Source organism: Girardinichthys multiradiatus, chromosome 9 (assembly GCF_021462225.1).
Source record: "Girardinichthys multiradiatus isolate DD_20200921_A chromosome 9, DD_fGirMul_XY1, whole genome shotgun sequence".
Taxonomy (NCBI): domain Eukaryota; kingdom Metazoa; phylum Chordata; class Actinopteri; order Cyprinodontiformes; family Goodeidae; genus Girardinichthys; species Girardinichthys multiradiatus.
Window position 1 is genome coordinate 28,856,872 of NC_061802.1, and position 11,913 is coordinate 28,868,784.

At 39.8% G+C, this 11,913-nt stretch overlaps 2 protein-coding genes across 2 annotated transcripts; both read left to right on the forward strand.

Annotated features, from left to right (window-relative positions):
• The first annotated feature begins 1,195 nt into the window (after positions 1-1,195).
• foxe3 (forkhead box E3) lies at positions 1,196-2,983 on the forward strand. Its single transcript, XM_047375468.1, has one exon. The coding sequence runs from the start codon at positions 1,460-1,462 to the stop codon at positions 2,711-2,713; it is 1,254 nt and encodes a 417-aa protein (XP_047231424.1). The 5' UTR covers positions 1,196-1,459; the 3' UTR covers positions 2,714-2,983.
• Positions 2,984-7,275: 4,292 nt separating this feature from the next.
• foxd2 (forkhead box D2) lies at positions 7,276-9,567 on the forward strand. Its single transcript, XM_047375230.1, has one exon. It carries the CDS (start codon positions 7,704-7,706, stop codon positions 8,805-8,807), a length of 1,104 nt encoding a protein of 367 aa, XP_047231186.1. The 5' UTR covers positions 7,276-7,703; the 3' UTR covers positions 8,808-9,567.
• The last annotated feature ends 2,346 nt before the right edge of the window (positions 9,568-11,913 follow it).

Here is an 11,913-nt window from a genome sequence, read left to right on the forward strand (position 1 = left end):
TTTAGTTTTGTATTTCATAAAAATAAGAACAATGATTTATTTATAATACTCTTGATTTCCTCCATATCTCCCCTCTGTTCCTAATATTCCTTTTAGACTGAATTACCTCCCATTCCGGCACTACGTTTACTGGCGGTGAGGAGTCTGACAGCGCATGCGCGACGCGAATCGACTAACTATGCTACGTGACACCAAGTCGCTGATGTAAATTCGTATAGAAAAGAAATCATATTCACAAACTGTTATAGCATATTGTATTCATAAAGAATAAACCACAACTGTAAACTTGAACTTTGTGTTTGTAATTTCTTGAAGCTGTAACATTTTATTTTGTATTCTTACAGAGAAAATATACAATACCTCTTTTGGATTTTACTTATGCACAACTATTGACTAATATGCACACATTTCCGTCTTTAGATACACATTGTTTTTGACAGCGTTCTTACCCCATAGAATCCTCTTATTCCAAAGAAAACATCCAGAGAATAAGATATATTTTTACTGAGTAGTGAGGGCAAATATTGTGAGGTCAAGATGTGGAAGCTTTTAAACTTCCACAAAACAAGTTCAAATGCTGAAATTCTATCAGATGTTGCACAACACACAAACACAAAAATACTAATCAAACCGGTTCCAACAACATGTAAACCAATTCCCTGACAAGTAGAGATAAAAGATGCCATTCATTGGCAACAACTGCCTTGAGGTTAAGCTCAGTTTGCCCGCATGTTTCACTTCAAAAGGTGTCGCAAAACTAGTCAAGATTCAAACACATTGTTAAAACTTTCTTAAATAAATCTGATAGTTCTTTACATTTAATAAGCTGATAGATTTTTATATAATTCCAGCTAAATAAATATATCAGCCTTACTGTTTTGTGCTGGTCGAAGCACACAGTGAATAACAGGAACTGGACCAACATCTTCAGTGAAATTCTAATCAAAAGATTTTGGTTGGACTAAAAGTAAGTAGCTTATGTTTGTAGAAGAATGTATCGGTTATCACACATTTAAACACTAATGTGCTTGATTACATAATAATTTTCAGGGCTATTATTTCATACTCTCCAAAATTCATTTTTACAGTGCATCTATGCATTATATTGATTTAAAGTGGTGATCAGGTGCACTAAATGTTAAATACAGGATGCTATAAACAGTTAAAATTCGCCACTTACACAAATAAAGTTAGTTTTGGTTGGGTGGGTTGTAGGTCCTCTTTCGTCAATCGTCACTGTGTGGACCCAGTGGCGTCACTCCAGCCCAGTCTTATAAAGCTGTCAACGCCTTTCTCTCACCTGGACTGACACAGACCACCCCAAACAGCAGGTTGAGGACTCATTTTGGCTTCAGAAAGGGGACTGTCTGTGCTAGATACGCACCTCCTTCAGACATCCACGGAAATATTACCCACCTAATCGTTTCGCCTCCAATAAGGTCCTCACGTTTATTCTTTTATGACTCTGGCAAATTATTCTTACTTTTCTGGCATGTGCAACATGACCGCAGAGCCCTCGCCTGCAGAGGCAAGCCCCGATGTCATGTCTCCTAACGTGAGCTTGGACTCACCGCTGCCTCCACCGCCTCAGATGCTGCAGGCCCGTTCTAAGGACAGCATTCTGATCAAGTCTGAGCCCCAGGGGAGCAGCCCCAGCGCGGAGGACGGGGGAGCGGTGGGCCACACCGAGGAGCACCTGCCCACAGGCAGCCGCCGCAGGAAGAGGCCAGTCCAGAGGGGCAAACCTCCCTACAGCTACATCGCTCTCATCGCCATGGCCATCGCAAACTCCCCTGAGAGGAAGCTCACCCTGGGGGGCATTTATAAGTTCATCATGGAGCGATTTCCTTTCTACAGGGAGAACTCCAAGAAGTGGCAAAACTCAATACGCCACAATCTGACCCTAAACGACTGCTTTGTGAAGATCCCCAGGGAGCCCGGCAGGCCGGGTAAGGGCAATTACTGGACTTTGGACCCCGCAGCAGAGGACATGTTTGATAACGGCAGCTTTTTAAGGAGAAGGAAAAGGTTCAAGCGCACCGATGTGAGCACTTATCCAGGTTACATGCAGAGCTCCAGCGCTTTTACCTCAACGCCCATGGGGAGGCCGACATATCCCAACACGCTGTACGCCGGGATCGGGTCAGGCTATGGTTCCCAGCTGACAGCCACATCCCCACATCCATCTATGATGCATCACTATCAGACCCCCTCAGGGATCTGCCAGGGGCAGCCGCGCATGTTCAGCATCGACAACATTATCAGCCAGCAGACGGTGGTGCAGGGCGGCCCGGGCGCAGAACTCAGCTCCCAGACGACGGGTCTGAGCGGCGGTGACCTGGGCGTAATGACCTCCAGCTGCTCTGTAGCCAGCACCGACTCGTCTGCGTGTTTCCAGACCCAGACTTTGAACCCTGCAGCGAACATGCTGGCCAGAAACAGCGGAAATCTGAACTCCAATCTGGCCGCAGGGTACCCGTACTCCTCTGCCTCGACCTCTCCTCCGAACCTGCCCTCCATGAGCCAGTCCGGGTTCTCCCCCGGCGGCTCTCAGGTGTACTGTTCGGGTAACAGGCTGTCACTGCCGCTGCGCCACGGCTCCTGCACAGAGCACACAGAGCAGCTCCTGGGCCTCCCAAACCCCATGAACTCCTACAACAACAGCTATATGAGACAGGGCAACTATACAACAGGGTTAGAGCGGTATATGTGAGATAATATGCTCTAAAAGATTTGCAATAGCTTATGACTGCGTAATAAATGCATGTTGTTCCTGTTGGGATGGAATCTAAATCAAACATTCATATTTAAAGAGGTGAAAAGCCATTTATAGGTAGTCTGACACTTTCTTCATAATTCCTGTTTCACAGTTTGTTTTATTTACATGTTTTCTGGTATTTGTGTGTAAAGTTTGATGTAGCTCAAGCTTTTCTGACAAAAAGTGTGATATTGCTGGCAGCCAATATCGTTGGAAATAAATGTGTTTTTTTTTTTATTAAGGTGTCCTTGATTTGTTGCATCATAAACAAAGTATGACTTTAGTTTACCTGCTTTTTATATAGAACAAAAGACAGGTAAATAACTATTTTAGAAAACAATCATAGTTCGAAATGGGTGCCTTGACTCAAAAAAAGAAGTAGATTAAATTCAGCAACAATAAAAATCTTAAAAGGTTTAATTATTCAATTAAATTTTGTAGTCAATCTTGAATATAATGTGAAAAGCATTTAGGAATAACATTTCAATTACAAAAAGCAAGTAATACATTATTGTGGTAAAGGAGGCTTGCTTCATGTAACTCCGACCAATTTATTCAAAACCTGTGGCGTTGTTTAAACCTCGATAATAAAATCATAAAAATAATTTGTATCTAATATGTCTAACTACCATTTAGGTTACGTTTTTTAGTCTGATGACAACAACAACAACAACAATAATAATAATAACTAGAAAAAACGCAAATAAGGCAATAAGGCTAACGCGTGTCAGCTTTTTTCTATACTCTGGATGACTTCTGGCCACTGCATGTCAACTGCTGACAGGGTGAGGAATCCAAGTTGTCGCCCCATGACAGGCAATGATGAAGAATCCTTCAAAAAAAAAAAAAAAAAAAAAATCCTGGATTCAGATGGTCCACCACCAAAATCTAATCATCCGTTCCTTGTCCTATTTCGCACCTTGTCTAAAATCAAAACTCATCCAAATCCGTTCATAACATTTTGGGATATTTTGCAAATAGATAGAGAAGTGGACAGAAATACCAGCGCCGACAATAACAACCTCCTTGGTGGAGGAGGGTTTAAAGATGATTAAAGATGCGAAAACTATGAATCAATCAGACACAGCAGGAGGAAATTACACGTTTGAGCCCCTAGATGGCAGCAACATGTTTCACTTTCTTTCTTAGCAAATTATTGCTCCTTTTCAGTTAAAGCAGAGAGATGATAGCACAAATACTTTATTGAAAGTGTTTGTTTTTAAAAGCAAGGACGCCTCCATAAAGTTGTGAAAGGGCTTTATTTGGCGCCCTTTATTTTGGTGTTTTAATATCTATATATCTATATCTATATATAGCTATATATCTATATCTATATTTATAAACATAGGCGTGGATGCTCAAAATGGCCCAGCAGCATGAAAAAGAAAGACATGTAAATACATACACAAATATACAAGCAAACAAATAAATACCTGCAAGTGGATTTTCACTCGACTCCATAGCTGACGTCTTGTGATTTGCATCCAAATCTCAAAAAAGAAAATGTGTGTGTGTGTTTGTGTGTGTGTGTACACTACCGGTCAAAGGTTTTAGAAACACTTACTCATTTACTAGTTTTCTTTATGTATATATATATATATATATATATATATATATAATGTATATATATGTACACACTACCAGTGTACTGAAAGCATCAAAACTGTAAATGACCACATATGGAATTATCCATCAAACAAAAAATTGTAAAATACCTTTAAATATGTTTTAAATTTTAGATTCCTTAAAGCAGCCGCTCTTTGGTGTGGTGACTGAAATATTAACCTTTGGCCATCCCTCTACGAACCTCTGGTAAGTTCACTCAAGGCTGTCTGGAAAACCATTTTAGGCGACCACCTTATGAAGCTCCTGAAGAGAAGGTGACATCTTGTGATTTGCATCCAAATCTCAACAGAGAAAATATGTGCGTGTGTGTGTTTGTGTGTGTGTGTCTATATACACTACCGGTCAAAGGTTTTAGAAACACTTACTCATTTACCAGTTTTCTTTATTTATATAGCTATTTACATTGTACTCAAATTCTCACTGAAGGCATCAAAATTGTGAATGAACACATACGGATTTATGTAGCAAACTCAAAATTGCAAAAGAACTTTAAATATGTTTTATATTTTGGGATCCTTAAAGTAGCCGCTCTTTGCTGTGATGACTGAATGGGGATGACCTTTGGCCGTCTCTCAATGAACCTCTGGGAAGTTCACTCAAGGCTGTCTGGAAAACCATTTTAGATGACCACCTGATGAAGCTCATGGAGAAAATGCTAAGGGTGCAAAGCAATAATCAAACCAAAGGGTGGTTATTTTCAAGAGTCTAAAATATAAAAATGTTTAGAGTAATTTCAAACGTTTTGTATACTATATTATTCCATGTGTGTTCATTTACAGTTTTGTTGCCTACATTGTAAATAATCATGAAAATAAAGAGACCCAGTAAGTGAGAAAGTGTATCTAAAACGTTTGACCCGAAATATATATATATATATATATATATATATATATATATATATATATATATATATATATATATATATATTTATAACACAAACAAACAAACAAAAAAATACCTACAAGGGGTTTTTCACTCGACTCTAATATAGGTGACATCTTGTGATTTGCATCCAAATCTCAAAAGAGTAAGTGTATATATAATTTATTTTTGGTTTTAAAGATACCAGCAGAGGGCGCTTAAACACCACAAACTAAGTCAACCCCATTCGGCGCTCTACCAAATCTGGGTGACTCCACACTTCTGAAAGATAGCAAACCTTGAAATGTCCAGAAAACCGGATCAGTTTTTCAAATCATTTAATAATACATGTATACGGAAGTTCATTGCATTCACCAAAGAAAAAAAGACACCCTTCTCATAATTACGAGATCCTAATCTCGAAATTACGCAAAAAAGTTCCGTACATTTAAAAACATACAGATTTTTATTTGCGTTTAGGAGTTCAACTGTAGAAAAACAGTTTTGAGTTTTAGTGATATTCAACGTATATGAAAAAAAAATAAAAAAAATTGTATCAACTATTCCAAATAGTTACTTACAGCAACATGCAGTAGTCAATATTGATATTTTATAAGTACGATTTAAGACAAGGAAACAACATTTACATAGAGAGGTATATGTTAATAACTAAACAAATTAAATAATAAAATAGTAAATAAATAATAATTAATAATAACTGTCAGATAAATCATGTCCAGTTCTTGAGAGCGTCTGTTTTCAGGCTTTAAACCTTAATGTGTGATAACAACACACGCTTGCACCAGTCTCCTGTATTTTATTATTTCATGTCTCACTTGAACTTGATCTCTCGGTTCAACAAATGCGGAAACAAAAGTTAACCGGAGATAAACAAGCAAAAATCCAGTAACAAAAAAAAAAAAAAAGAAAAACAAAGCTAATAGGTACACCGTGAATGCGTCCGCATCCTGCTATGTCTGAAACACTTAAACATACAATGTGTTAATCATGGGCTGTCTGGCCCTCTATTAAAACGGTCCTGACTGGAAGCATCAGGGACAATCATTCTGCAGTCTGATGAATTAAATGAGCCCGCAAGCATTGCACACGTTGTACTAACATCTGCTGACGTTTCGAACCTGGCGAGCAATCTTGGAGCAGCTTACAGCGCATACAATATCCCATATGTCATGGATAATAGTCTGCCTTGTTCACAAGGAGACAGGAAACACCGACCCATTGATATATATCAAGCGCAAACCAGCAATAGGAGTCAATGTGGCCTATGTTGTGATACGATTTTTATTTTTATACTTTTATAATAATAATAATAATAATTATTATTATTCTTCATCTACGAAGGGGAAAAACTCATAACTGATTTCACTAATGAAGTCAAGAAGAAACAAATTACAACAAGAATCCACAAGCATGTGAGCAAGTTCTAAAGATCAACAAAGCAAGAACATCTAGCGACAGATGAATCGACCAACATATCCTTATTTTTTTTCAGGTAACTGGAAATAATAATAATGTTCTCCTTATATAATAATAATAATAATAATAATAATAATAATAATAATAATAATAATAATAATAAAGGACCTGCGCTTGAAGTTCTATGTGATTTTTACTTTCCAAGGCAAAAAAAAAACCAAAAAACAGATTCTACATAGAATGATATCTGTTTGAATTTGTTAGATTTGATCAACCCTAAATCTAGTTTCTATTTTCTATTCCACTGATCAGCAACGTCAAATTTATAACATCCATTGCTCTTGTACGCTCAATTTCTTCCAATAAGTTTTTTAAAAGGCACAAAAATCAGTTGTTTTTACCTTAAATTATCGCACTATGTTTTGGTTGTGTATTACTGCTTGAATGGGTAAAAAAGAAAGTTAGATTAATATCGAAGTAAAAAAAAAAATAAATATTGCTTTTTAGAGAAAGAAAATCCACCCAGTTCCTGGTAACTGTGACTCGAAAACCACGTGATCAGCATGCTCCTATAAATACCATTTGAAAGCTAAGGAGGATAGTGTGACAGTCTGGCTGGATACCTCCCCAAACTAGCGCGTAAAACCTCGTTTGGAAAGGCGTTTGGATACCCAAAAGTAGCGTTTTCAGTGGAAACCATCGCATCTGAAGAAAGTTTGATCAGCTATCGGTGCATGACAGTGACTATTTGCTTGGCTGACTATTTTACGCGACTGCATCAGAATTTTCTTTGGAAACCAGCCTCGGATGCGACCGAAATCTCCAGATTCACAGGTCAAAAGAGTTATTTGTCTCTTACTTTCTATAGCTATGCGTGCATTGTCTAGTTGGAGATAAAGCTCCCGCAAAAATACCTTGTCAGGGACAAAGGGAGGGTTTGTGCGCGCTCTCGCACCTCAGCCTGACCAGAAAAAGGAAGAAATCTGGGAGAGAGGGGGGAAGAGAAGTTGCGTCTCCAAGGATGACTTTAGGGACGGATATGTCCGACAGCTCTGCATTGTCCGAAGATGTAGACATTGATGTGGTCGGTGGGGACATATCCGTCGGAAAAGACGGAAAATACATTCACCATGAGTTCAACTTAGATAATGACTCGGACGATAATTACTCCCAGAGCGCGGCAGAGAGGGGTTCTTCTCCGGGGCTCAGCATCTCCGACTGCCCATCAGAGCCTCTGGGATCAGGCGCGGAGCCCGGGACCGTGATTGGAGACAAACCCAGAAAAAGTGCCCTGGTGAAACCCCCTTATTCTTACATTGCTCTGATCACAATGGCCATCCTTCAGAGCCCTAAGAAACGCCTCACCCTCAGTGAGATCTGCGAGTTTATCAGCAACAGATTCCCTTACTACCGGGAAAAATTCCCTGCGTGGCAGAACTCCATTCGCCACAATCTTTCCCTAAACGACTGCTTCGTGAAAATCCCACGGGAGCCCGGTAATCCAGGAAAGGGCAACTACTGGACCCTGGACCCGGATTCCGCAGACATGTTCGACAACGGGAGCTTCTTGCGTAGGAGGAAGCGCTTCAAGAGGCACCAGAGTAACGAAATCCTCAGGGACTCCGGCGGCTTTCTACCCGGATTCGGATACGGGCCGTACGGATACAACTATGGACTCCAGCTGCAGAACTTTCACGCAGCCCACAACCCTTTCCATCCGCACCATGCGAGCGGATCATTCCCGTTCCCCAACGCGCCCTGCCCCTTGCCCTCACCTGCATCAATATTCCCAGCGCCGCATCACCTGCCCTCCCTTCTAGGGGCCGACCTGAGGAAGCCCTTTTACCCTCAGCTCAGCCCTTCTCTGCCGCCCCTCAAGACGGACTCCAACTCCACAAGTCGGCCCTCCTTCTCCATCGACAACATCATAGGAGCGGCCAATTCTAGCGGCTCTTCCTACAGCACACAGAGCAGCAGCCAGGCTCAGATCCTGGCCATGCTCACTCCGGCGCTGGCCTCCGCTTCCAGCCACCTGAACCTATCCCAGGAGGGCCTATTCCAAGCAACTCAGCAGAGTCAGACTTTTCCCACCAAAAACTCCAACTTGAACACTTGCCCCTTCTAAAGACTGAAAAAGTGAATAAGAAATAATAATTGTGACGTCGTCCTATGTAAAGGTAGGATGAACATTTTTGCTGCAGAAAGAGAAAGGGAGAGACAGAGAGAGAGTTTCTGTCAGTTTCCTAACAATGTGAGAGGAGACTTTATTTATGCGATGTAAATATATGTGCATAACACTGAGAGGCAGAAAACCCAGAAAGATCATAAAAACGAACACAATGCAGGCCTGCCAGCCCGGGTTGCGGCCTTCATTTATGAGCTGATGGGATTTAAAATAAAAATGAAAATAAACTGATATTTTAACATAAGTTAAAGTTGTCATCAACCGCCAGTGGGGCTTGTTTCCATTTTTTTTAAAATAAATATAACAGAATTTTATTATGATTTATATTGTGTTTATTGTAAGATAGTGGCACTATTGTTGTTGATGTAGACAAGAGACGGCAAACTCAGGTTTTACTTAGAAAGCACATGAAGACAAATGGGAGGTTTCTGACTTTATAGAAAAAGAAAAATCTCTCTAATCCGCCCGTAGTCCCTCTTTTATCGTGAATTTGTGGCAATATCCTTCCATGTTGCCAGTGGATACATCTAGGTTGCGTGATTGATTCCCTCAGCCTTTTTAATTGTTCGTTCCTCCCTATATTTACAGTTGAATCTGTTAAACATTTGTCATGTGTTGCCAATAGCTGAACACCTAAATGTTCATAGGTCAGTTTTTTGTTGTAATGACGAGAATAATAAATGTTTGTGAGTTTAAGAAACGGAAAACTCTTTTTTTTTTTTTTTTTTTTTATCTGAAGTTTTTTTTTTTTTATTTAGATTTGGAAGAATTTTCAATCTCTAAATATGTGATATAGTGCAATTGACAGTACACAAAATTGTTTTAATACTTTTCTTTATTCAATATATATATATATTTGTTTCTTTAAGTGAAAATTCTTTAAAAAGGTTCCAAATCCTTTTAACGTTTGCAGGGATTTATTTTAAAAATATTTGTTACACACCAGCATTTGCACCTTTTTGTGCAAAAAAATGCTAATACCACAATTAGGTTATTAAGGTTTGTCCCATGTTAGCGGCCGCTAAATGTTTGTGGAAGCAAATTATTAATGTGTTAAACAATATCAGCATCTGAAGTTTGCACTAAATTGATGTTTGGGTATATGAACAAACCACATAATTCCCCTTCAAATGTTTCCAAATCTTGATGTGCACAAAATTGGAGAATATCACGCAACAGTGGGCAAGTTTATTCCTCTTGTGTGGCTCTTGCTCGTTTGTAAAAGGGACCAGCGGCTTACAAAGACTCACCCAAATGAATGGGGAGGGGGGAGGGGGGGGGGGGGGGGGGGGGGGCGTTAAAGCAAGCCTCAGCGCTATGTAATTGAAAGTGAACAAGGATATCCCCATGGTCTTTGGGGGGCTTTCGTTGCTAATTTGTAACAGCATTTTTCATCGGGCTCCTAATCCACCATAATGCAGTTTTTTTTTTCTTTTTTTGCTCGTTTGTTGATGTTGTCAGCGTGAACCTCTGGCCCAGGGGAGTGAATGTGCGCACAGCGAGCGGTCCAGCCACACACATATAGGCTCTGAAAAGCAATCTTCTCAAAAGGCCCTCGGTTTTGCTCCGCTTTCATGCCATCCGTGTTGTCTTATAAAGAGAAGCAGTTGGACTCGTCCCGCAACAGAAAAACAGGCCTATTGGTCTTTTTCAAACTTGTTGGACCACATGTTTCCATACAGGGGGAGACGCAAAGACCCTCCCCATTATTTAGGAGATCTGTGCGCAAATGGCTGAATTAGTTTGCGGGTATTTTGACAGATGATTATGGAGGATGAAGGGGTCTTTGAAACGAAAACCAACACATGACCACTTTCTTTATTCAGACCCGGGCCTTTTGTTTCTTTTCTTCTTCTCTTGAGCTCGTTAGTGGAAATGAGTGAAACCGATTAAAGTCGCCAACGGATTTGCAGGAATAATTTTGATTAGGGCCTCTCTTGTCCATGCTCAGTTAATGGATGTTCTGCATGTACATTTTGCAAAGTAAATGGCCTGGAAAAAAACATTAGGAGACTATTGAAGTTTTTCTCTGCACAGGGAGTCATTACGCACCGCATCAGACCATTAAGATCCACATCAAGCGTTTGGAGGGGTGGTTAAAAACATTTAAAGAAGGCAGGGAGGAAAGGGAGCCAATAAAAAAATCACAACACAGACTGGAACAGATGCACACAATGCGGGTCAACCACGAAAGGGTTCAGTCCGTGGCACTCATTTGAAAACAGACAGTTTGACAGCAAGCTCAGTTGATTCTCTGCTCAAACACGCACAGAGCTCGCTCGTTTTCCATCAGACATACCTTACACGTCCTTCTAATTTTCAGCATAAATGCAACCAGGACATCATCTGTCGATAAAGTCTTAATAAATATCCCGCGTTCTGTCCCATTGTGACTGGAGGACCACCCACACCAGCATCAGCACCAGAGGGAGTCCTTATTTAGACACCGCAGAGACATTAATCATTTTTTTCTTTAAAAAAGAACTGAGTGATATGTGAAGTGACAGCCAAATGACTCAACAGTCACTATAAACACGTTTATAAATTTCAAGGCAATTCCCATCTTTTTCTAACTGCTTCCACATGCATAGATTGGGCACTAAACCCAAGATTTGGGCGGCTGTAATTTATTTAGAGACGTCGGACGTCAACAAGGTTTATCTCTTCTTCTCGCTTTAAGTAAAAAATTGAGAGGGAACATAAAAAATAATAATAACAATAGTATTAATATATTAATAATAATAATAATAATACATTTAACCCACAAGATTAACCAATCTCTGCTTATTTATGTTTAATTTTTCGCAGCCTTGTCAATAACTGCCTCCCTTAGCGATGGATTTTTGGTTTTTGCTTCAAAGGCCTTAAAGAGAGGGTGTAGGTGATGCATTTCTTTTTATCTGTAAAATGATTCTGCGCGGCGATAAAGGATTTTAAAGACGTCCACTAAATGTTAATATAATATAATATAATATTATATAATAATTTTCAAATTTTAAGACACACCGCAATTCTGTTGCTTATATAGATATCTCTCCAAAGTTGA